The 26,798-nt window shown below is 42.3% G+C and overlaps 2 protein-coding genes across 2 annotated transcripts; one reads left to right on the top strand and one right to left on the bottom strand.

The window, feature by feature from the left end:
• Positions 1-34: 34 nt before the first annotated feature.
• On the top strand, positions 35-15,742 carry TOX4 (TOX high mobility group box family member 4). The gene is made up of 9 exons (XM_081229652.1): positions 35-124; positions 336-404; positions 8,430-8,672; positions 9,562-9,822; positions 10,168-10,398; positions 12,015-12,095; positions 12,452-13,195; positions 14,179-14,342; positions 14,991-15,742. The coding sequence occupies exons 1-9, from the start codon at positions 119-121 to the stop codon at positions 15,049-15,051; spliced, it is 1,860 nt and encodes a 619-aa protein (XP_081085778.1). The 5' UTR covers positions 35-118; the 3' UTR covers positions 15,052-15,742.
• Positions 15,743-16,258: 516 nt separating this feature from the next.
• METTL3 (methyltransferase 3, N6-adenosine-methyltransferase complex catalytic subunit) lies at positions 16,259-26,779 on the bottom strand. The gene is made up of 11 exons (XM_081229653.1): positions 26,583-26,779; positions 21,604-21,821; positions 21,104-21,508; positions 19,769-19,944; positions 18,950-19,166; positions 18,533-18,720; positions 18,114-18,152; positions 17,825-17,933; positions 17,639-17,704; positions 17,354-17,466; positions 16,259-16,480 (listed from the first exon to the last, which is right to left on the bottom strand). The coding sequence occupies exons 1-11, from the start codon at positions 26,680-26,682 to the stop codon at positions 16,369-16,371; spliced, it is 1,743 nt and encodes a 580-aa protein (XP_081085779.1). The 5' UTR covers positions 26,683-26,779; the 3' UTR covers positions 16,259-16,368.
• Between the last annotated feature and the right edge of the window lie 19 nt (positions 26,780-26,798).

Below are 26,798 nucleotides of genomic sequence, written 5' to 3' on the forward strand. Positions count from 1 at the left end.
CGCTCCTTCCAATCAGCGGAGAGCGACGCACGTCGTTGCGGAAGTGACGGCAGTTCCGTGTCCAGTGGGGCGGTGGGAGCGATGAGGGCACTGAGACCGTGGTAGGCGTTGTGTAAAGATGGAGGTAGGCTCCTCAGAGCTTAGAAGGCTGGCGAGAGAGCGTGGCTAACGGGGTTGAAGCAGAGGCGGGAAGCCGGGCGGAGAGGCTGCTGACGGGAGGGGAGAGAGAGCAGGGTTTGGGGAGTGATGTCATAATGTCGGGGTCAGAATCTGTCGCTCCGAGCTAACTCCCTGCTTCCCCTAACTTATCCCCGCGGCTTTCTTTTGGTTTCCAGTTTCCCGGAGGAAATGACAATTACCTGACGATCACAGGGCCCTCGCACCCCTTCCTGTCAGGGGCCGAGGTGAGCACGAGCTGCCGACGCTGCGGGGGGAGGGCGTGAGGCAGCGGCGGGGCCGGGTGGTGGGGAGGAGAGCGCGAACGCCAGGGGCCGGGTGTTGGAAACGGGGGGCCGCGATTGATGTTTGGAGAAAAGTGGCAGCTGCCTCCACAGGCTATGAGGACCATGGGGAAGGCCCGGGAGCTGCTGTCGTCAGAAAAGCAGGACGTTGGAAAAGAGCGAACCTATTTCAGACTGATTCTGGATTGGAATACAGAGTGGAATTGTCTCCTTTCGTGGGGGAGAAATAACTACAATAATCTTGAGAGATCGCAGCGGGGAGAAAATGTTTAAGCCAAAGAAATTTGAGAGAGGGAAGGAATTTACCTACCAGAGGTTAACTGTGGAATGTGTTCATTCTTAAAACATACACTGTTGAAGGGGTCTTTGTTTCGTTTAAATTTCCTACCCAGTGATTTTTGGAAAAGTTAATAGTTATGTTTACTTACATGGTGTTAGCTTGTTTTGCTAGTGACAGGATGAAAGGAAATAGTTGCCAGAAAACATGAAGGGAGTTGAGTAGACCATGCATTTCGTTTTTTTTAAAATAAATTTATTTATTTTACTTATTTATTTTTGACTGCGTTGGGTCTTCGTTCCTGCGTACAGGCTTTCACTGGTTGCGGCGAGCGGGGCTACTCTTCTTTGCGGTCCACGGGCTTCTCATTGCGGTGGCCTTTCTTGCTGTGGAGCACGGGCTCTAGGGTGTACGGGCTTCAGTAGTTGTGGCGCACGGGCTTCAGTAGTTGTGGCGCACGGGCTTCAGTAGTTGTGGCTCGCGGGCTCAGTAGTTGTGGCACACGGGCTTAGTTGCTCCGCGGCATGTGGGATCTTCCCGGACCAGGGCTCGAACCCATGTCCCCGGCATTGGCAGACAGATTCTCAACCACTACGCCACCAGGGAAGTCCCTAGACCATGTATTTCTGTTTGCCAGTGACTCAGAGTTTGGGCAGGTTACTTCACCCCTGTATGTCACAGTTTCCCCAGCTGTCAGATGGCTGTAGTAATAGTTTCTTATGATGATGTGAAGTAGAAGTAACGATCATGGTGAAGTCCTTTAGTATTCGTGGGAAAGTTTTATTTGAAATATTGTAAGTGTGTATCATTTGCTTAGGCAAGGCAAAAGTGTAAGATGGAACAGAAAAATTAATTTTTTGGTCTTTGAGAAACTGAAGTCTTGAACTTTTTACTATCTTTTGAGGATTTTATTTTTTAAAAAAACGTTGTGTAAACCATTTGCATCAGTGTTTTGTATCTAGAATTATTAGTTGCTGTTGAATGAACTTATAACAAAATTTAATGTTTTCATGGATGAGAATTAGATTGGCAAGGAGCATTTGCTGCTTTTTTTTAACTGCTTTATCGTGATTACTATTCATCATTATTCTCCTAAGCCAGGGAAAGTGTGAATCAAATAAGCAGCAAATTTAGAAACAATATAAAACGAAAATCTGTTTGATGCTTTGCAGTCTCATTGCTAGTTTCTTCTGAGTGATATCTCCATGGTTTAATTTCACTGTTTGGAGTGCTGTAAATTTCACATTGGTCTCATCCACATGAAAACGCATCATTGCCAATTTCTTCTGAATCAGGTCTCCAAAATTTCTTTTTTTTTTTTTTTTTTTTTTTTTTTTGCGGTATGCGGGCCTCTCACTGTTGTGGCCTCTCCCGCTGCGGAGCACAGGCTCCGGACGCGCAGGCTCAACAGCCATGGCTCACGGGCCCAGCCGCTCCGCGGCATGTGGGATCCTCCCAGACCGGGGCACGAACCCGTGTCCCCTGCATCGGCAGGCGGACTCTCAACCACTGCGCCACCAGGGAAGCCCCAAAATTTCTTTTTATTTATTTATTCATTTATTTATTTATGGCTGCGTTGTGTCTTCATTGCTGCGCGAGAGCTCTCTCTAGTTGCAGCAAGGGGGGGCTACTCTTTCTCTAGTTGCGGCGAGCCTGGGCTACTCTTTGTTGCAGTGCTGGGTTTCTCTTGTTGTGGAGCACGGGCTCTAGGCGTGCAGGCTTAGTAGTTGTGGCTCGCAGGCTCTAGAACACAGACTCAGTAGTTGTGGCGCACGGGCTTAGTTGCTCAGCGGCATGTAGGATCTTCCGGACCAGGGCTCAACCCCGTGTCCCCTGCATTGGCAGGTGGATTCTTAACCACTGTGCCACCAGGGAAATCCTTAAATTTCTTTATTTAGAGTGTTGTAAATTTCACACTGGGCTCATCAAGAAACTTTCCGGGTTTGAGTCTGTCCTTTGTTTTTGCTTTTATGACTTTAAGAAATGTTTAAAAAAACTATTTTGCCAAGAAGCTCATAACTAAATTTCAGTGGATTTCTTTAGCCTAGAGCCCTGTCACTGTTAACATTTCTCCTTGTCATTACAATTTCTTCACCTTTCTTTGCCCTCTTGTTCGTTTGGTTTTGTTGTTGTTGTTTCAGTTTTTTTGTTTGTTTTTCCTTTATTTCAATTGGTTTGTGCTTTTTGTATTTTCTGATCTTACTGTGAGCCACCCCAAATATGTCTTAGAACTAGATAAAGGTAATTTAAAAAAATTTTTTTTTCTTTTAGAAGAGTAAGTTTTAGAGTTTTCTTGCAAGAAAAATGTCCACAAAAGTACTAACCATAAAAAAGTTGAAAAATTGGACTTCATTGAAATTAAGAACCTTTTTTTTTTTTGGTTGCACCATGCCGCTTGTGGGATCTTAGTTCCCTGACCGGGGATCAAACCTGGCCCTGGCAGTGAGAGCACCGAGTCCCAACCACTGGACTACCAGGAAATTCACAGACTGGGAGAAGATATTTTAATACATGTATCTGGCTCATATTCAGAATATATTCAAATACTTCTGCAGAATAAAATAAAGAATCCCATTTTTAAATGAGCAAAAGATTTGGGCTTCCTTGGTGGTGCTGTAGTTGGGAGTCCACCTGCCGATGCAGGGGGCGCGGGTTCATGTCCCGGTCCGGGAGGATTCCGCGTGCTGAGAAGCGGCTGGGCCCGTGAGCCATGGCCGCTGAGCCTGTGTCTGGAGCCTGTGCTCCGCGGTGGGAGAGGCCACGGCAGTGAGAGGCCCGGGTACCGCAAAAAAGTAAAATAATAATAATAATTTAAAAAAATAAAATGGGCAAAAGATTTAAACTCGCACCTCAGGGCTTCCCTGGTGGCGCAGTGGTTAAGAATCCGTCTGCCAGTGCAGGGGACACGGGTTTGAACCCTGGTCTGGGAAGATCCCACATGCCATGGAGCAACTAAGCCCGTGTGCCACAACTACTGAGCCTGTGCTCTAAAGCCTGCAAGCCACAACTATTGAAACCCACGTGCCACAACTACTGAAGCCCATGCGCCTAGTGCCCGTGCTCAGCAACAAGAGAAGCCACCGCAATGAGAATCTAATGCACTGCAACGAAGACCCAACATGGCCAAAAATAAATAAATAAAATTTAAAAAATAAAATAAATAAACTTGCACCTCACAAGAAAGGGTATCCAAATTGCCATTAGGCGTATGAAAAAGTGTCGTCGTCATTGTCACTCATCAGGGAAATACCAATTAAAATCACAATGAGATACCATTTCACACCCATCAGAATGTTAAAAATTTAAAAGACTGACAATTCCAGGAGTTGGCAAGGATATAGATAACTCTTAGTCATGGCTGGTGAGAGTGTAAATTGATTCAGCTTCTTTGGAAAACTAGCAGTATCTACTAAAGATAAACATATACCTACCCTGTGACCTGGTAATTCCACTCCTTGATATATACATAAGAGAAATGAGTGCATATACTAACCGAAACATGTTCACAGCAACTTTATTTATATAGCTAAACAGTGGAAACAAAACCAGATGCCTATAAACTGATACATTTGTTAAAAGGAATACAACACAGCAATAAAAAAGAATGAACTAATAAATGCAACCTGGGTGATCTCAAAAATATATTACTGAGTAAAAGAAGCCAGACAAAAAAGGGTAGACACTATACTAGTTCTTTTTTTTGGGGGGGTGGCGGACGGTGCACCTCACAGCATGTGGGATCTTAGTTCCCTGAGCAGGGATCAGCCCCGTGCCTCCTGCAGTGGAAGTGTGGACTCTTAACCACTGGACTGCCAAGGAAGTCCCCATGAGTTCATTTTTTAATGAAGATCAAGAATAGACAACACTAGGGCTTCCCTGGTGGCGCAGTGGTTGAGAGTCCGCCTGCTGATGCAGGGACACGGGTTTGTGCCCCGGTCCGGGAGGATTCCACATGCCGTGGAGCGGCTGGGCCCGTGAGCCATGGCTGCTGAGCCTGCGCGTCCAGAGCCTGTGCCCTGCAACGGTAGAGGCCACAACAGTGAGAGGCCCGCATACCGCAAAAAAAAAGAATAGACCACACTAAACTATGCTGATAGAGATCAGAATACTGCTACCTGTTGTGGAAGGGAGGGAGTGTTGACTAGGAAGGAGCATGAGAAAATATTTCAGAGTGATGGAAATGTTCTGTATCTTTATCTGGGTGGTAGTTAATTGGGTGTTTACGTATGTAAAAATTCATTGGGCCATACACTTAAAATTTATGTGTTTTCCATAAGTTATGCCTCAGTAAAATAAGAAATAATAATAATTTTTTTTTAATAATAATTTTTTAAAAGTACATGTCCAGGGTTTCCCTGGTGGCACAGTGGTTGAGAGTCCGCCTGCCGATGCAGGGGACACAGGTTCGTGCCCCGGTCCGGGAAGATCCCACATGCTGCGGAGCGGCTAGGCCCGTGAGCCATGGCCGCTGAGCCTGCGCGTCCGGAGCCTGTGCTCCACAACGGGAGAGGCCACAACAGTGAGAGGCCCGCGTACTGCAAAAATAAAAAAATAAAAATAAAAAATAAAAGTACGTGTCCAGAGAGGAAGGCTTAGCATTTATTACAGCATTGCTTGAGATAGGAAAGCTGTATAATCTGAAGGGAGTTTAATCTTTCTGTTTCTCTTGTTTAGGTTGGCACTTAAATAATGATATTGTGCTTTGAGCACTCTGGGGAAATAAGTTATAAAGATAACTATCCTTAATTAGGAAAAGTAATCATTAGAACCAGTTAATGATTTCAGGCTGAATAGTTAAAATTTTCACTACTGTATTAGTTTTTAAGAACAATTAAACTATTTTAATAATCTGTAGTACCAGGGTAATGTTGAATAAATAGGTGTTTGATTAAAATAAATTTCCTTAAAATGAATAATCTACACAAGAAAGTACTTAAAGAAATACTGGATTGTGTGTTTTGATATAGAAGAATGTGAAAAGGATGGAAATGGTATTTTTTTATATTTTGGTTCTCTCAATAGCTAAGCATCCTTGCTTATAAACTGTAATTCCCAAACTGCTTTCTTCCTCATAAAGGCCCAGGAATTTAACAGAGAAAGAAACAAAAGCTGAGTTGAGAAGGTAGCGGCATCATGTTCCTATTTCCACCTTCTGTGTCCAAATCATTTATTTTTACTTTAATATTTGCTGCAGTTTTATCTTTATTTTATGTTTGACAGTCTAGAGTATGATTTAGTTATGTGGTGAATCCACTAAAATAAAATAACTTTAGGTATTGGATTTACCCATAATCTTACAGATAACTTGTGGTAGTAAAAGATTTAGAGTGGATCTCTATTCTAGTACGTGTGTGGTTTACCTTTCTGTATTCTTGATCATTGCCATTATTTTACTCTTCTTTTTTAAAGGAAGAAACAAAGAAATAAAACAAAATCCAAAAAAACACTGTTAAAGCCACAGATACTGAATAACAAAGCTGTTTCCACATTCCGGGGGTTGGTACATAGAAAGAATGTCTTGTTAATTGGTTACAATGGAATCTCTACATGTCTGGTTTTTTAGTGTAGTCCATGAGAGCACTCCAGATAGTTTATGAGGGCTAGTCTTTGCAGAACACTGGTCTCTTGTTTTGGATATGAGTTTTTATTCTTTTTCAGTTCTCATTAATAGTATCATTTTCATATCTTGGCAGAGTTGCTTTTATATTTGTTGTGGTAAGCAGAATAGGATAGTCATTTTTTGCTTTACTTTTGCTGTATCTTCTTAAAAAATTGTACACCACTATTATACAACTATTAATCTAGTACAGTAAATGTTTCCCCAGGTCCTTTTTCCTGCCCCTGTAACTTTTGTTTGTTTGCATGAGAATTTGGTAAAAATCTTCGTACTCTTCTTCCTGAAAAATGCGCACATGAACTTAAACTGAAATCTCAGAAAAAAATCATGGACCTGAAGTTAACAACTTCCACACAATAACAAAAATGAGTTGTGTACTGAGAAAAGTTCAGTTCTTGGGGAGAGTTTTAGTTTTTCCTAAAGAATTGTCTGCTCCCGTGCTCTTCATGTATGCTCCTCTCATGTTATATCACAAATTTTTACCATGCTAAGTAAAATAGTAAGGCTCTTGGAGGAGGAAAATATAACAATGAAGCTATATACATATCTTTTTCTCGTTGAGGAAACTTCTCTCAGTGTGATGTGATTTCAGAGAAATCGAGCATTTCACAGACATATTCTTTCTCCCTAGTTTTACTAGCTGGAAATATTCTTTCTAGCAAAATTTTAAAATGGTGATATTAGTGAGACCCTTTCTGGGTTTGGAAAAACCCTGAGGAATTCCTAAAGAATGCTTTACTTAATCATGAAAAAAACCCCAAAACTGTGGGTACCTATTTAATTTGATCTGAATCAGTTGGTATTTACTGTGCCATGTGACAAGGTTGATAGAATTTAAAGTTTCTAAAATTCCAGCAATCTGTGGTAATTGGTTGGGGCAGGTGGCAAGTTAATAATAATTAGGATATTAATGTTATCATTAAGCAGTTATATATATCAGGCCATGTGATAAAGTTTTATATACTAAATCCTCACAATAACCATATAAAGAGATTACCATTACAAGTCCCATTTTATAGATGAGGACAATCCATTCAAGGTCATATAAATGGTAAATGGTAGAGAAGGGACTTGAACCCAGATCTCTGTGACACCAAAGTCTCTTGCCAATATTAATGCTCTATTGCTGCAGATGCTGCCATTTTAGTTTTTTAGTGTCAAAAGGAGCCATAGCATTTAATGTATCTTAGGTCAGACATTGGTCTGTTAGCTCCGTGAATTGTGGCCTCATTCAGAATAGAAATAGTATATTATTATTGTAGTTAGACTCAGAGGAAGGGATTGGGTCTTCAGCTGGAGTCATCTTTTTCTTCCTTTCTTGCAGGAAGGCTTGTTCAGAGCAAGGCAGGAATGTGTTCAGGAACTGTTAGAGAACCAGTTTGCCCTCCGGCTATATCCCTTAATGAAGGTTTTTCTCCGCACTATTATCCTTATCTTGGCATTTTTGGGTTTTCCAAAAATCTTGTACAAATGGAAATCTTATTTGTTGTTAGTATCATGATTTCTAAAATGGAGAAGAGATAGGAAACTCTTAAGTGCATATATTTTAGAGGGGCATAAAGTTCCCATGATCCTTTTAGAATCTGCTTCAAAGGAACCTAAAACAACAGTCAAAGTATAATTGTCTGGTTGACAATGAATTTCTGTGGTGTAACAGTTCAGGTGTAGTAAGTATGAAATAACTGCTGTCTATTAGAATATTGAGAGAGATTTTAAGCATCATAGCCAAACAGGTTATAAAGGTTGGGTCCCTACTAATGGTGCTGAAAGAATCATTCACTAGACCAATAGGCAAAATAGTTTAGGACAACCAAGATGGTAAAGGTAGAAAAGAGAGAAAAGAATTGAAATTTGTGATTGATGTTGGCAGCCTTGTATGTGACGTATGGCCAAGGATATGAGGAAGATTTATTTGTAAAATTAAATAGGTCCTAGGAAATTGATAACAGAAATGGGATCCAGGCCAAAAAGAGGTACACTGAGAATCTCCAGTACTCAGCCATGTTCTTCACTTAGCAGTATGCAGTTCCTCCTCTTCCCACTAAGTCTTTTTCCCTTTTTTTCCTCCCTACAGACGTTCCATACGCCAAGCCTGGGTGATGAAGAATTTGAAATCCCCCCTATCTCCTTGGATTCTGATCCCTCACTGGCTGTCTCAGATGTGGTTGGCCACTTTGATGACCTGGCAGACCCTTCCTCCTCTCAGGATGGCAGCTTTTCAGCCCAGTATGGGGTCCAGACATTGGACATGCCTGTGGGCATGACCCATGGCTTGATGGAGCAGGGCGGGGGGCTCCTGAGTGGGGGCTTGACCATGGTAAGGGGCAAGACATTATCAGGCTTACCCAAGCTCATGGGCATGGTGTTAGGGGAGACATAAGTAACTATTCCCTGCTACACTTGGGTAGTACTTATTTTTCATTCTTCTGGCTAAAGGCTCACCAACAAAGACCTCGTTTCCCCTGAATAAGTGAGGTTTACCATCTGAATCAATTTTACTTGAAAAATGGTTTAAAATTGTAAAATGTCCAGTGTTGACCCTGAAATGAAAATGATTTATTGGGATTTTTGAAAGAAAAGTTTTTTCCCTACTACTGTGGCTTTCATATCCTAGGATTCAAGTGTGTAAGTGTGATTGCTGGCATGTTGAGGGATGTATTCAAAAAACTGTCTGAACCAAAAGTATTAATTGTGGATTAGTATGTGTTATAAATCAGTGTATTTGGGCTTCTAGCATCTCATTAGTAGCACATCTTCACACACTATACTTGATGCCAAACATCTCTACCATTGCCCTTATGCACTCTGATTTGCCTGTGTATTGCAACTTTAACAGCCGTTATTTAGGAGGGTACAGGGAGAAAGTTTTTCTTTCCCTTGTGTGTCATCACTGTCTAGATTACTGAATAACTTATTTGCTCTTTAAATTAACTTGTCCAAAATTATGACTTCTTTGGTTATTTTTAGTTATTTTGGAATAGGCCTTTGAGTACAAAGAAGTGACTTAGTAGTCAATTTGTAATTTCTGTACTTTATTAAAAAGCTTAATATGTTTTATATGTAGACAAATTATTTGATGTTTGTTTAAATGATGATACATTCTGGGTAAGCAGAGGGTTTATAAATTGTCCTGAATTCTGGTGCAGGGAAGGGAAGGGTAGTGTTTTTTATATTTAGTGTTTAATTAGTCCTTCTGCTTCTCTCAGGACTTGGATCATTCTATAGGAACTCAGTATAGCGCCAATCCACCTGTTACAATTGATGTACCAATGACAGACATGACATCTGGCTTGATGGGGCATAGCCAGTTGACCACCATTGATCAGTCAGAACTGAGTTCTCAACTTGGTTTGAGCTTAGGGGGTGGCACCATCCTGCCACCTGCCCAGTCACCTGAGGATCGTCTTTCAACCACACCGTCACCTACATCCTCACTTCATGAGGATGGTGTTGAGGAATTCCGGAGGGTGAGGCATTCCCTGCCAAAATCAAATCTGCCATATTATTCTGGGATAAAACTCCTGACCTACAGATCCTCCTAAGTATTCTTTACTCCTGCCCTGCTGTCTCCTCTGCTCTTTGCTGGGTATGGGGTCCTGCCTCTCTATTTATAGTTTATAATGCTCCTTCCAATCTCCATTCTTATTGGTCCTCACATACTTTACTGTCTTAATCCTATTGCCTCTACTTTTAGTATTTCTGAGAATTCCATTCATGTGACTAGTTTACTCCATATAAAAGTCCTTTTCTTTCAGTTCTCCCGACATGATACTTCTCTTCTTCTTGTAATTCTCTCTCTTTTCCCCCCACAGCAACTTCCCAGCCAGAAGACAGTTGTGGTGGAAGCAGGGAAAAAGCAGAAGGCCCCAAAGAAGAGAAAAAAGAAAGATCCTAATGAACCTCAAAAACCAGTTTCAGCATATGCTTTATTCTTTCGTGACACACAGGCTGCCATCAAGGGACAGAATCCCAACGCCACTTTTGGGGAGGTTTCAAAAATTGTGGCTTCCATGTGGGACAGTCTTGGAGAGGAGCAAAAACAGGTGAGCAAATAACAAGGAACTAGTGGTTAGTGAATGTTCAAGTTTTAACTTTCTTATGTGTTCTTTCATATCAGCTCTTTGTTAATGGCATTCAAGATCATTCTTCGTCTTAAAAGTTGCAGCCATACACTGAATCCCAAATACCCATCTAAAAATTATAGGGAGTTCCCTGGTGGTCCAGTGGCCAAGACTCCATGCTCCCAATGCAGGGGGCCCGGGTTCAATCCCTGGTCAGGGAAGTAGATCCCACATGCCACAACTAAGACCCGGTGCAGCCAAATAAATATTGTAAAAATAAATAAATAAAAACAATTTTTAAAAATTACAAAAAACACTGAATCTAACTTTCTATGCCTTTTTTTTTCTATCTGTAAAATTAGGCTATTCTTTGGTGAGTTGCATGCTGTAGCTAACTCTAAAATCCACAGCCAAGTTTGAATTTTTTCATTGGCCTCATACAAACTTGAACTATAGTTAATCTCCCTAAATTTAACCTGGATTAAACAAATGAAAATTGTGATACTACATGAATATAAGATACAGTTGAAATTGAAGATGGCTATAATTATCATTACCCTACACTCCCCAGGTCTTCTTATTTCTTAACCACTGGACCACCAGGGAAGTCCCCAATTTATTATTTCTTATGATTCTGTAAATTGGTTGGGTGTTTTTCCTGGTGTTCTTACCTGGGCTCATTCCTACAGTCGTACCCAAACAACAGCTGGTATGGCTTATCAAGATGACCTTGCTCCCGTGTCTAGCAGTTGGTGCTACCTGTTGGCTGAAATGCCTTGGTTCTCTTTCACATGGTCTCTCATCCTCCATATAGGCTAGACTGGCTTCTTTACACTATGGCAGAGTTAGAGCAGTATTCCAAGAAAACAAAAACAGATGTCCCCAAGTTCTCTTTTTGTCAATTCAGCCACATTCTAATGGTTAAAGCAACTCACAGAGCTAGCCCAAATTCAAAGGAATGGGAAATAAGTTTCAGCTGTTGATGGAAGACTAGGTATGCGGCACAGGTAAGAATTCTTGTGGCTATCATTGCAAAGAGTTTAGCACATTCCTTAAGGGAAAGTATACTGGTTAGACACAATCCCAGACTAAGCAGACTACTCATCTTATTGGGGGTCAGGATTTGTTTTGGTTACACAAGTGTGAGCAAGGGTTGCTGTTGGCTTTAGAAGTGTAGCTATTCTGCAAGCCTACCGTTGACTGGCTGGCTTTCAGATGCATGGTCACTGGAAAGTCTGCCATGGTGGCTGTCTTGATTACTAGCTTTCAGGAGTTGTCAGTATTTAGACTGAGAGGGCTTCCCTGGTGGCGCAGTGGTTGAGAGCCCGCCTGCCGATGCAGGGGACACGGGCTCGTGCCCCGGTCTGGGAAGATCCCACATGCCGCGGAGCGGCTGGGCCCGTGAGCCATGGCCGCTGGTCCTGCGTGTCTGGAGCCTGTGCTCCGCAACGGGAGAGGCCACAACAGTGAGAGGCCCGCGTACCGAAAAAAAAAAAAATTTAGACTGAGATGAACTGTCTTTCCTTGATGAATAATGTAGGATTATCAGTCTTTACTAGGAATTTGCGGACTTTCTAAACAGTCTGTCTTTCATGCAGGTATATAAGAGGAAAACTGAAGCTGCCAAGAAAGAGTATCTGAAGGCTCTGGCTGCTTATAAAGACAATCAAGAGTGTCAGGTAAGAAGACTGGGGTAGGTGGATATTTAAACCAATAAAAAGAGTTTTAAAGCTGTATATTAGCAATTAGAAGTAAATACCACCAAAAATCTGTGGAACCTATTAATAGTATATAGTATTAAAAGCTCAAAAATATGTAACAGGTTTCCTGTTTGTTCCCATCATAAACCTTGCCAAACAGTCTGAGTTTATTTTATTTACTTTAGCCAGGCAGACACATGGCTGCTCTTTATTCTCTCTTCGTACCCCCCACCCCCCCAATCCGATGTACCTTTTCTTGGGAGGTGATTAGAGTATGTCCTGGGGAAGAGAATAAATCTCCTGATTTTTTTTTTTTTTTTTTGGTCTTCTTTTAGGCTACTGTGGAAACAGTGGAATTGGATCCAGCGCCCCCATCACAGACTCCTTCTCCACCTCCTGTGACTACTGCTGACCCAGCCTCTCCAGCAGCAGCCTCAACAGAGCCCCCTGCCCTGTCTCCTTCCATTGTTGTTAATTCCACTCTTTCATCCTATGTGGCAAACCAGGCATCTTCTGGGGCTGGGGGTCAGCCCAATATTACCAAGTTGATTATTACCAAACAGATGTTGCCCTCTTCTATTACTATGTCTCAAGGAGGGATGGTTACCGTTATCCCAGCCACAGTGGTGACCTCCCGGGGGATCCAACTAGGCCAAACCAGTACAGCTACTATTCAGCCTAGTCAGCAAGCCCAGATTGTCACTAGGTCAGTGCTGCAGGCAGCAGCTGCAGCAGCAGCTTCCATGCAACTGCCTCCGCCCCGACTACAACCCCCTCCATTGCAGCAAATGCCTCAGCCCCCGACTCAGCAGCAAGTCGCCATTCTGCAGCAGCCTCCCCCGCTGCAGGCCATGCAGCAGCCCCCACCTCAGAAATTTCGAATCAATCTACAGCAGCAGCCGCCGCCACTGCAGGTCAAGCTTGTGCCTCCGCCCACTCTAAAAATGCAGACTACCTTGGTTCCACCACCTGTAGAAAGGAGTCCAGAGCGGCCTGTGAACAGCAGCCCTGAGACCCACACAGTGGAGGAAACCTCTCCTGAGACAATCTGTGAGATGATCACAGATGTAGTTCCTGAGGTGAGCCTGTTTTCAAGTATTTCCTCTAGACCAGTGAAAATGTGTAAGCATTTTTGGTTGATCTAATAAAAGCAGGGGTTGCTACTAGCATTTAATGCCTGGCACGACTAGGCATATGAAATATCCTGTCAGCTCCCTGCAAGATACTCTGTAGTGTTCTTGGTGAGAAACATTAAGAGGGCCTCCTATCCTAGACTACTACTTAACTAAGCAGAAGTAATACGGCAGTCAACTAAAGATATATCCTAAGCATAGAGTTATTTTTCAGGTGTCTTACCCAAGGATCCAAAGCTTTGGAGATAAATCCTCCCATTTCTCCCAAACCTTGACTGCTTGGCTTGATGTTTTTAAGTAAGGGGATGGGTAGGGAATACAGGTAGAAAAATTCAACTGGTTAGTATCATTGAGTCTTTTCAGAAACAAACAGATGCCAGTTTACCCTAGTTTTAACTTGTACCTGACCAGTAGTCATTTTGAAATATGGGTCTGTTTGTGACTGTAGTCCCACAATGAATGAAGCAGTCATTTTAAAGAAAAATACCACCCACACCACCCCTGCAAAACCAGGAAACTATTAATCTCTAAGTTTTTTCCCTTTTCGCTAATGGCACCACATTTTATCTTCTTAGTCTCTGATCTTAGTTGAGGTGACCCAACCTCTGTTCACGTTCTATTGATTTGATATTTTCAGAGGAATATTATTCAACTGTAGAATAAAGTCAGTGATAGGTAAAATTAAGATTAAACACTAGCAGTATGGCAGCATTCCCCTTACAGGAAGCATCTTCATGTCAATCTGCATGGCAAAATTCTAAAGCTCGATATAGACAAGACCAAGAACTCACCTTCTTTTGGAACTGTACCCCCATCTGTGAGGGACTGTAACATCTGTTGCTCCATTGGATCCTAGAGTTAATTTGACTAGCTGGCTAGCTAGGTAAGTAGCAATCCAATCCATCTTTGGTGCTCTCTCCCTCTCACAGGTTGAGTCTCCTTCTCAAATGGATGTTGAATTGGTGAGTGGGTCTCCTGTGACGCTCTCACCCCAGCCTCGATGTGTGAGGTCCGGCTGTGAGAACCCTCCCGTTGTGAGTAAGGACTGGGACAATGAGTACTGCAGCAATGAGTGCGTGGTGAAGCACTGCAGGTGAGCTTACAGTTCCCCTTCTTATAATTCAAGTATGACTAAATTAACTGTGTTGGAAAACACAGTAACCCTGAGCATATAATCAGTACCACCTTACCTTAGGTAGAGTACGTTGCTATATACATCTGATTGTAGAAGGTACTAGAGAAGTTCCCCTGCTTAAAAAAAGCTTACATTTGCCATGTAGATAAAGATGACATAATGAGCAGTTCACACTTTTCAGTTACGTTACCTCTGTGTGTGCTCTTTAAAAATATGACACATCAAGCTGTTGGTGACTAAATCTTAGTTTAACTTATCTCCTTAGTGCAAATCAGACCTCTCAGGGAATTAGAACTTGAGAAGGAATGGCTAGGTGGTAAGTAGCACAGTAAGGTGCTAAGTACAGGGGGAAAGGGAAGTTCTGAAGATTTTGCCCATTTCCCCAATTTTCCTGAGAGTGACCTACATCCATGAAACAAGGCATTGGTATTTCGTATCTCAAATCCTCCAAAGTAAATTAGGATTGCCTATACTTCTGACTCTTAGGCCCACTGCCCTTATATTCGTATTGGGTGATATCTGTCAACCTGTTTGTTTAAGACGAAGTTTAAAAAGAATATATCTAGGCTGTAATTCTGAGTTTCTGTGTATCTTTTTCTCTCTTAGGGATGTCTTCTTGGCCTGGGTAGCCTCTAGAAACTCGAACACAGTAGTGTTTGTGAAATAGTCCTGTTCTCCAAGCCAGTGAAGACATACCTGCTGGGAACATGTCCACCGAGCCTGTTTTTAAAAGACAAGCTGGGCTTCTGGTAGTGCCTGATCTCAACCCATGATGGTCCTTTATGTCCTTCACGTTTCTCCCCCTTTCTCTCTCTTCTACAGGGGCCAGGCTATGGAGCAGGGCCATTGAGTTTGCTGGAATTGCTTTTTACTTTCATGTACAAGCAGAGATATCAGTGATAATAACAGAGGAAAGGGTGAAGGACATATGAACAAGCAGAACATAGGGGTGGTGGCTAGGGGTGGGGAATTGTTTGAGGGAAACTTGTTGGTATAATTGTCATAGGACTTGCCTAAAGTACTATTAAACTGATAGGGTAATACTCAGCTTTGAGCCTAGGAGAAAACACCACTGTGTGCATCCATTTTAAAGGGGCTAAAAAAAGGCTGCATTAAAGTTACGTCTTAAACAGGGAACTATTACTATCACGTCTGCACATTCATTACGTTGAGAACAAAGGTTTTCAACATAGTAAGCACACTGGGCTGTAGAGAAAGTAACATCACCCAGGAGCGTCTTTTCTTTATTTCTCTGCAACAATATTTCTGTAGTCAACGCTCTTCCTTATCTCAGTTATCACGGTTTATGAGCGCAAAATGCAGAACTTTACATCCTTAATATAAGAGGTTTCACCAAAGTCTAGAGAAGTTGTGTTCACTTGTGTTGGATGAAATATCTTTTAAAAGACAGGCCAGAGGTGTTTTCACTTACATAATATATAGGCTAATTCTCTGCATACTCTAGGCACTTATTTAAATTTAATGTAAGATGTGCTTATTTCATTTTTCTTGGAAATAAACGAATAATAGACTAGCAAAGCCACATAGTTGTAACAATAAGCAAGATTTTAAGCATGATAGCCCTAGTGATGATAATCTTAAATGAAACTCAAATCTTACCTTGAGAAATGTTGTCCCAGAGAACCCTTCTTGATTACCATGTTTACTAGCACTAATTGCTAATCACTTTGATCCTATACAGTATAATCAATATTTTAATGCTTTCCATGCATTCATTTAGTTTGAACCCTTATAGCAACCCCATGAGGTAGGTAATATTCCCAGTTTACATAAGTAATCATACTGAGAGATGAGTTACACAAGATCACACACTGTTAAGTGGCAGAGCCAGAACTTGACCTCGAAATCCCAACTACAATACAAACTTTTATTTAAATAAGGAAAAAAAACTATTGTACAAATATTACTCTTCAGGTGCAGCCTGCAGAGCCATGGCTATGGATGCTTGGGTTTAGAAGTACTTCTATAGATTCTTAGGTTTAGAGATGATACCATCTGGATACCTTTGCTTGAACCGAGCAACCACATCTGGGTCTAGTAGGTGGATCCCATCCAGTTGGTTTCCAAGGGTGATCCTGAAGCAAGGGGAAAGATGGGGCAAACCAAAAATCGTGGAATTTAAAGGCTTAATACTGTTAAAAGATGTGTACTTTTTATTAAGACTGCCTATCATCTCATTGAATATTCGTGCCAATTCTTTTAAAAAGATCTTAATATTAGTATAGTATATGATAGTATGGCTGGTTAGAAATTGGGCACAGATTCTGGTGTTAAAAAAGGCTGGATCTGTACTAATTAAGGGTTAATAACTTCTGTTTAACCAGGCCTACTTCACAAACTTGCTGCTGCCAGTGAGTATTCTTTGGATTAGTGAAATGCTAGCAGCAGGTTTTTGTTTTTTGTTTTGTTTTGTTTTGTTTTTTTTTGCGGTACGCGGGCCTCTCACTGTTGCGGCCTCTCCCGTGGCGGAGCACAGGCTCCGGACGCACAGGCTCAGCGGCCGTGGCTCACGGGCCCAGCTGCTCCGCGACATGTGGGATCCTCCCGGACCGGGGCACGAACCCGTGTCCCCTGCATTGGCAGGCGGACTCTCAACCACTGCGCCACCAGGGAAGCCCGCAGCACGTCTTTTAAAGCTCTACTAACAGGATGAAAGATTAAAATTGTTGACAGATTACACAGATTCTCAGTAACCACCAGGGGGCAGATTCAGTACATCCCATAGAATAACGAAGATTTTTTTTTTTTTAGGTTGTAACAGTGGAGACCTTAAGAGCAGTGGTTTAAATCTTAAAACCTGTTGGGTTCCCAATGAATGCTGGTTGCTTAAGAATCCTCTGAAGCCCATTTATAGACTAGTGGAATGTGAGGTGAAGCTCTACTAACTTCTGTCCTTGACCATAAACAGTTTTGCCCTTGGGGGCTAGCATGTTCTCTGGTCACCTTACCAGTTCGGTTGCACATTGTGTGGTCGTCCAAATAACTCAATCTTGCGAGTGCCAGGGGACAGTCTTTCAATCATGCCATAGATTTCATCTGGTTTATGACTAGTGGAACGAACCTAGGAAATAAAAGCTCTAGCTACTTTTAAGTTACCCAAGATTGTAATTCTAGCCCTTTCCATTTATGCTTATGATCCCAATGAGAAAACCTGGGATAAGAATATACCTGACTAGAATAACTGATAGCAGTTATAAAATGTGGCTCTTTGGATGCCTGGGCAAAGTACATACCTCAGCTACGATCACATCACAATCCAGACCCTGGTTGAAGCCTTGGGGATTTCCTTTGACACCAACCTGCTCACCAGAGAACAGATTACCTTATGAAACCCCAGCATTTGAACTGTTTCTCAATAAGAAACCAAACAGTTCCTATTTTTTGCTCCATCTATTGAATTGGGCCCCACTGCTGCTCACCAAGCAGTGTTCCTTCCCGTGGTTCAACCAATGACCTGTGCGGCCTGTCCGAATGATGCGTTGCAGTTGATTTGTCTTCACCCAGATAATTTCATCTACCCGTTCGTAACTGTGGGGTATAAGAAAAAGAATTAGAGCTTTAATCAGGCTTTCACAGTTTAGGGGTGGTGCCATCTATTCTACAGAGGCAAGGAATCACAGAATACTCTGAAAGAAAGGAACACATATCAACTACAGTAATTATGTACTTATTTCCCTCAAAGAAAGCAACACAATGATCGTTACTTACCCCCAGAGGTTCAGACATTCTCTGCCCAACTCCATGGCCCTAGAAAGAAAGAAGGGTTAAACAGCTATTTCCATCCCATATTTCTTCTCCCTTCAAGATATATGTGTTGTTTTCAGTAGACATTCAGTGAACATTTACATGCGAGACACCATTAGGGCAACAGAATGGATCTAAGAATGAAAAAATAAAACATAGTATCTATTCTCAATGACCTTACCTTTCACAAGCAACAAATGTAGAGTTACATAGAATTCATGTATCATTTGTGTTACAAACAGGCATTAGATCTCAGTAGGTAAAAAAGGCTGACTCAGTCATATATTTAATAGCAGGGCTAGGAAAACCCAGGATTTTATCCCCACCCAGTACTCACTCTATACTATATCTGCCCATACCTACATATCTTTGAACTGCATTACCTGCCTGTGACCCAGAGGAAGAGAAAGCCATCATCCTGCAGTACTGGTATGTTGAGCCTGCGCATCTCATCATCTGTCAGGGTCCCATAGGGCAGCTCCATGTGAATATCCCAGGGTGGGTCAGCCATCACAACTGCAAACTTGCCCAAGATACTGACGTCCAGGTAGCGGATATCACAACAGATCCACTGCATGAGGTGGTATTTGGTCATCTTCCCTTCCTTTACTCTTATATTCATGGCCCCAGTCCCTCTTTTTACGTTTGACGTTCCTATTCCCTTATATGCATATCTATCCCACTCCATTCCCAATCAGTAGGGCGGATTGGTGATGTATGCCCTGCTTTCCTTCATGTATGGCTACCCTACTAAGATAAAGGTCCTTAAGTTGAGGTAAGTTTTCTGAGCAGATAGGTACCTGAGGTGGGAAGAGTCGATCTGCATTGGAGTCACCTCCAACACTCTGTGTAAGGGCAAGCTCCTGGCTTGGTGTATGGTCTTTGCTTCCAGGAGCTTCAGAATCCATGCAAGCATCAATTTCATAGTGAACATATTTGCAGGTATCCATGTGGAAACATGTGTTAAGGAAAGAGCAGTCACCTAATGACTCATCAGTGTGTTTATTGATGATCCGTCTGGGGAAATAAAAAGGGAGAATTGGAATAAAGATGGTGTTCCAGTTAGATGCCACAGTTCGAGGTCCAAACTGTTGCAAAATTTCTAGTCTTTCACTATCATTAGAGCTGCCTCCACAAGTTTTCAAATAAGGAAGGCAGGTGACATTAAAATCTGTAATTTACACTAAAGAAGAGGTTTAATTCCTCTCTGAGCAAAGAGTTAACTTCCTTATCTTATGACAGGAAGGAAGGGCTGGCTAGTTAGAGCAGAATAAAGCACCTACCTAACAGCCCAGGTTCCTGTTTCTCCTAAGATCGTCCTTCTTCCAGAGAACTTTAACTTTCACTGGGGCTCGGAGACAGAGATGTCTTGCTATTGCAAGAACAGAGGGGCATTTTTTTCTTTAAATCTCACATCTTTTGGGGAGTGTAGCCTGTATTCCCTCCCAGAGGACACTACTTCTGAAAGTGTACCTTCAGAGTCTGGAAGTCTTAGACAAATCATATTAAAACCACTTAATAACAGGATTAAAGACAGAAACCCAATAACCGGAAGAAATGTGCTTAAAAAGAATGACCGCTTCTAGGAGACCCATCTGATCCCCTCCCTCCCAAAAGACCTGAAGTGCAGCTTGCGACAGGGCCGGTCAGCATCACTGGCTTTCATGCACTCCTCCTTGGTTCCATAGTCACAGAACTCTTGCACTTGAGCCCGACCTCGTGAGCGAAACTTTTCAACTATGGATTGTTCCTTGGCTGTTGTAGTATTCAGTAGCTCTAGGATCTCCTGACTAACCTGTGACAGAAGAAACCTTGGTCTTAAAAAGGTTTGTAGATAAAATTAGCCCTTAAACCACCTCTGCAAATTCTACTTGACATCAATGTCCTATGAGGGGTCAATAGACTAATATGGGAAAATTGGAGCCCTAGGAGAAGAGAGGTGTCATGGGTTTAGTCCTTCTCACAAATGTGCATTTGGGATGAAATTAAAATGTAAGAAGACTGGTTCCTACTGCTAAGCATTAAGCTAAACTCCCCTCCCCAGGAAAGCATTCCTTCCAACCAAAACCACTTACATTTATTAGGTACTAAACCAAGGCACAGTGCTAAGCACTTTAGTGTTTAGCTCAGAGCCTATGCAACAATTCTATAAGTGGGGGGTGGGGGAGCGGTAGGAAATGGATAACTATTGTGGGTCCAATATTTAGACTCAGAAACCACTACAATGCCATTCCACATTGTACAATCAATTTCCATAATTATTGGTCCATATGACTATCTTCCAGTATTCGTCCCCTCTATTACTATATTTGGATTCCGCTTCTCAAGATCTGATGATTCTTCCAAACAGATCCAATGAAAAAGCTTCTCTAAATCAGAGTTTCCCAACACTGGTGCATTGTTTACATTCTGGGCCAAATAACTCTTTGTCGTGTGGAGGTTGCCCCTAAGACTGTAGGATGCTTTGCAGCATCCCTGGCCTCTACCCACTAGATGCCTGTAGTGCTCCCGTGCTGTGACAACCAAACATGTCTCCAGACATTGCCAAATGTCCTCTGGGGGTTGCGAGGGGGGTAAAATCATCCTCAGTTGAGAACCACTGCTCTAAACCCTGAATTCTAAGAACTGCTCTTCGCCCTAGGGGTAAATTCCTCTCAACCAAAGCTAAAATTCAAAGTACAGGGCCTCCCTGGTGGCGCAGTGGTTGAGAGTCCGCCTGCCGATGCAGGGGATACGGGTTCGTGCCCCGGTCTGGGAGGATCCCATATGCCGCGGAGCGGCTGGGCCCGTGAGCCATGGCCGCTGGGCCTGCGCATCCGGAGCCTGTGCTCCGCAACGGGAGAGGCCACAAGAGTGAGAGGCCCGCATACCGCAAAAAGAAAAAAAAAAGAAAAAAAAAAAAAAAAAAAAAAAATTCAAAGTACATGTGTGAAAGCATTTCCATCTACCCCTACCTTCTTGCTCTGTTGTTCCTTAGTAGATTGTTGGTTAAGAAGGCTCTCTATCTCCAGATCAACATCTGAGGCAGCATGTTTCCTTGATTTCTTGGTTGGCTCCTTGGCTACTTCTGATGCTGAAGAGGCCAAACCAGAGGCCAAAGAGCTAGCAAAGGCAGCTACTGTGGTCGAGTCCTGTTCTGCACGCCGCTTCTGCCCTGTGAGAGTCCCTGCTGCCTCCCCAGAGCCCTTTTTTTCTGCCACAGCCCCCATCATGGCAGAGAGCTTGGAATGATCAGCGTAGGTCACAAGAGTGGGATGTGCATCATCTTGTAGGAGACCTCGCTTTACTTCAATCAACTCCTGAGCTGCAAACTTCTGTAGGAGGCTTTCCACCCCATCTTGAGTGGCAGGGGCATCTGGCTAAGGAAGGAGGGTGGGGGGAAAGCATTAAGACACTGACCATGAACTGAAGAAAAACAGTGGTAGTTCCCAACCTTGTCTTATCTGGTCATTACCGTGGAGATGGCAAGACGGATGGACACAGCATCAGTGGGCAATGTTAGCGCCAGATCAGAGAGGTGGTGTAGCAACTTCTTCTCTAATTCAGGGTCTGTAGCTAGTTCAGGAACTGCTGAAGCTGTGCTGGGCTTAGGGCCACCAGAAGTGGGTGCAGTAGGCACTGGGCTGTCACTACGGAAGGTTGGAGACAGTGCTGCCTCTGGATTCCGAAGATCTAGGAGTGAAGAGAAATGAAAATGAAAAAGGGCAACCATTGTCAATGTATACATTCCTCAGGAGTCAAGTTCTCCAGCATTCACAACGCACAGTTCTTTCATTTCATGAAGAAAATTCTCTGACCAGATTTAGCACTAGATACCCTTTATTAAATCACACTCAAGCATTCACTGCTTTGCCAAGATAATCCTGGATTTTCTGGGAACCACTTACCTTTCCTCTGTTGGGTGAGAGGTCTTTTCCTAATTCCTTTTCTTGCTGTGCTTCAAGGAAATAAATTAGCAGCTTGGTAGATTTAAATGTCCATACCACCTCCCTTCAGTCACTCTAAAATGACAGCTGATATAATCAAGCTGAATTTATAAGCCAGGAGTATTTTCAACAACCTACACTGTGATCAAATCTTTTTGAAGAACTGAATTTGAATTTGAATGAATTAAGGCCACTGGACATCAGAGGGTATAAAAAATGACAGCGTTGGGGGTTAGAATGATGCGACCTTTAAAGTGAAACACAAAAGTTTTATAAAACTGCTGAAGCCCTGGTCAGCAATGATATTTCTTGACTATATTTTTATCACTTACTCTAGTACTTCACAAGCTGGGTAGCCAACATAACCTTAAGAAGAGTTAAGAAACTCAAATCGGTACAAAATATTACCTTTGGGAGAGCCTAATATCTGTGATTATTTAGTTAAAATACAGATGAAATATTAAACATTCAGAAACTGTATTGGAATTCTGTTAAATACTGTGTAAGTGGGCCACTAGTTTACATTTAGAGATATTCTGGTTACTTAGAAATTAACAATCTAATGGAACTAACTTTAGTAACATTTAACTCAGAAGTCCAAGGAAAATGGAGCTGAAGTATACCAAACACCTTGCTGGAACAGTTACATTTTAGGAAAATAAGTTATACCATACATGGAAAACAGACTCCACAATTCCATACTAACTAGAAATGTTAAATAATTGCAGAACTTTCTTTACTTTGCTCATGTATGATTCTTTTATGTTCTGCTGAATCTCAGACTAGAACTTTTAAAAAAAAAAAACATAATCCTATTTATTTATTTATTTATTTATTTGGCTGCGTTGGGTCTTCGTTGTGGCACGCGGGATCTTTGTCGTGGCACACAAATACCCTAACAGACATCATCTCACTGAGGAAAAGCACTGATTTTGCTCCAATGTTAATGTCAGTAAGTTGAAAATGTACTTTTTATAATTAACCTGATACTACCAAGAATATAAACATTTCTTCTTCTTACAGAGTTTTCACTTTCTCTGGTAACTAAATTTATATGTTGAGTCATGTATAATTTTTCTTAAAGTAAGCAAGAAGTCTATGAAAAGAACCATTTTAAACATACATTTTCTATCCCTGGAACTGGATACAGACATTTTTTTTTCTCTTTGGTTATCTGACTAATCACTTGTTTTAATACAGTTCTTTTGGGCTTCCCTGGTGGCGCAGTGGTTGAGAGTCCACCTGCCGATGCAGGGGACACGGGTTCGTGCCCCGGTCTGGGAAGATCCCACATGCCACAGAGCGGCTGGGCCCGTGAGCCATGGCCGCTGAGCTTGCGCGTCCGGAGCCTGTGCTCCGCAACGGGAGAAGCCACAACAGTGAGAGGTCCGCATACGGAAAAAAAAAAATTTTTTTTAATAAAAAATAAAAAACAGCCTGTGATTCTGGTTATGAATCCTTGTGTTAGTAACACCTCCTAGGAGTATTCTTTTCAGGACATTCAGAACACTGAAGCTGAAAATACCTTTTTAAAAAATACCTTTTTCAGGTTATTGGGAGGAGGAAGCTCACTTTTAACATTTTGGAAAAAATCTAACAGCTGATTAATGCAACTGTTATTTATAGATGGGCTTTAGCCACTCTGTGAATTCCATGAAGTCACTACAAATTTGGGGGAAAGACTCCAACGTTTCATCATGCTTAAAATGGGTCACTGGCAGAAAATCATTAGGAATCCTTGAGCTCCAACTCCTTCAGAAAGTTATCTGTTCAGTTATTACTTCACTGTATTTACTGAGTGCTTCCATTATGCTGGTAACTGTGCTAACACTCTGCTTCTAATCTAATGAAAAATTTAATGTGTTGGACTCAGCAAAGGAACACTTAATACTTGAGTTTATTCTTTGGTTAAGAGCTCCGTTGAAGATAAATAAAATACTAGCTTGAAGACATAAAAATATGGCCAGTCTACTAACTTGCTGATCCCTAAAACATGTCAACATCTATATTCACATCTTCAATCCCACTGATGAAATATATTGAGCAGTTCACATATTTACTATGTGCTAAGCCTGGCCAAGTTTATTTTGTTTCAGTTAAAATGAAGTAAATATTTATTGGAAGTGATAATCCTCACTTCAAAAATCTGTACTTTACTCTATGGAAAACAGTATGGTGGTTCCTAAGAAAACTGAAAATAGAATTACCATATGATCCAGCAACTCCACTTGTTATATATCCAAAAAAGCTGAAAACAGCATCTTGAAGAGATATCTGCACAGCCATATTTACAGCAGCATTATTCACAATAGCCAAAAAGGTGGAAGCAAGTATCCACCAGTGGATAAATGGATAAACAAAATGTGGTATACACATACAATGGAATATTATTCGGCTTTAAAAAGGAAGGAAATTCTGACACTTGCTACAACATGGATGAACCTTGAGGACATGCTAAGGGAAATCAGCCAGTCACAAAAAGACAAATACTTTATGATTCAATTTACATGAGGTATCTAGAGTAATCAAACTCACAGAAACAAAATAGAACGGTGGTTGCCAGGGCCCGGGAGAAGGGGAGAATTGGGAATTACTGTTTAATGGGTAGAGTTTCAGTTTTGCAACACAAAAAACTTCCGGAGATTGGTTGCACGATAGTGTGAATATATATATACATTACACTATCAACTATACATTTTAAAATGGTTAAGATGGTAAATTTTATGTTATGTGTATTTTGCCACACTTTAAAAAAAAAGTTGTACTTTAAAAATGCCCAGCTAACGGGCTTCCCTGGTGGCGCAGTGGTTGAGAGTCCGCCTGCCGATGCAGGGGACACGGGTTCGTGCCCTGGTCTGGGAAGATCCCACATGCCGCGGAGCGGCTGGGCCTGTGAGCCATGGCCAGAGCCTGCGCGTCCGGAGCCTATGCTCCGCAACGGGAGAGGCCACAACAGTGAGAGGCCTGCGTACCGCAAAAAAAAAAAAAAAAAAAAAAAAATGCCCATCTAACAAAGGTCTCCCAATGATTCTTGGTTCATAGTATTCTGCATTCATTAATGACACGAATACATTTTAGTTTACTCAATATCCTTGTCCTTTAACATTAACCTAAGAAGTAAACAATTAAGTATCAGATTTCAGTAATGCTATAAAAATCTAGATGTGGTAAGAAAATTTTTATTTTCTGTGAGAAAAGAACTGAAAGAAGAAAAAAAACTTTGCATATGGCGCAAAGTTTGGTTAATACCGAAGTGTGGTTAATACCATGGAGAAGTGAAGTGGAATTTCTATTAATCAATCCCTGATAATATGACTTGCACTTCTTCCCCTACTTACCCTGCCCTCTTACCTTCCCTTTAATTATCTAAGTCCTACATAGCCATAGAGACCAAATTCCAAGTGCCAACTCTTCCCTGACACCTTCAATGACTAAACTGACTCTTGTTACTTCTACCTTCACTGTACTCATTGTGGAATCGATTCATCTGGCATTTTACATATGTCATATTGTATTTCTGACTTTTCCTTTATCCCGAACTAAATTTTAAACTCCTTGAGGGCAGGGACACTGTCTTACTTATTTTTGTCTAACTAGACTCATGTATGCTGTAGACACTCGATAGATGTTCATTCATTATGGTTTAAGAGTCCTGCCAGGGCATCTTCTAGTTCCAAGGGCCAGACTACAAGTGCATGGACCTAATATATATTTCAACACAGGACTTAGAGACGGACTCGAGTATACTGATATACAGTGGAACAAGCTACCACAAGAGTGGTACGGATTCATTATCCTTGTAGATCTTTGATTTGCCTTAGATAAGTCAGGGCTTGTGCTGGGGATGTGGTATGAGTAGCACTTAATCTTTTAAGGTTCCTTCAAGTTTTAAGACTGTGATACAGGGGACAACGGGAGGGGAGAAAACGTTTAAAAACAAATGTTTTCAGATTCCTGCTCAGTGTGTAAACGGCTAAGACAATGTCAGTTCCTCTACTCGTTTAGCAACACCGAGTGCTAACTCTGCGGGGGCCACTGAGCTGGGCACTGTGGATATAAAGGTTCCGTACTTGCTCTCACAGCGCCCAGAGTCTCAAAAGACATGACTACTAAAAAGCAATTGCTATAACCGAGAGAAGAACAAAGCGCCACGGGAGTAACTAAAAAAAGGGACTTGCTGCTTCGAGGGATCGGGGGCTGAAAGGCCTAGCAAGTGAGACGCTCTCACAGACTCAAGAGCAGTCAACCTGACGCGGGGAGGCGGAGGCTTCCGGCCGGGGAAAGCGGAACCGGCGGAACCAGGGCCCAGGCTGGGAAGGAGCCGCGACTACTTGTAGGAGGGTGAAGCGTCTGTGCTGCTGAGGTGGGGGGAGAAGAGTACCAGTGTATGAAGCCTTAAAGAAACGGCCGTTAGGGGAAAGGCACCGACTCGGGAGCTGTGTTTTTCTCCAGGGTTCCCTCCAGCCCTCCCCGGCTAAGGCTCGGCCCCAACAGTCCCGCGCCTCACCCAAGTGCCCCGAGTCCTGCTTCCGCCTCCGCTGCAGCCTCTCCCGCAGAGAATCCAGTTGCTTTTTGTGGGCCTGGATAGAGCTCCACGTGTCCGACATTTCGGTCTCGCAGCCCAGACACGTCTCGAACCAAGGGCGGCTGCCTTCCACCTCTCAGCCCTAGTTCCAAGAATTATCCAACTCTCATGCGGACACCCGAAGGCTAACCGGAAAGA

Source organism: Mesoplodon bidens (genome assembly GCF_964165515.1).
Source record: "Mesoplodon bidens genome assembly, chromosome: 3".
NCBI lineage: Eukaryota > Metazoa > Chordata > Mammalia > Artiodactyla > Ziphiidae > Mesoplodon > Mesoplodon bidens.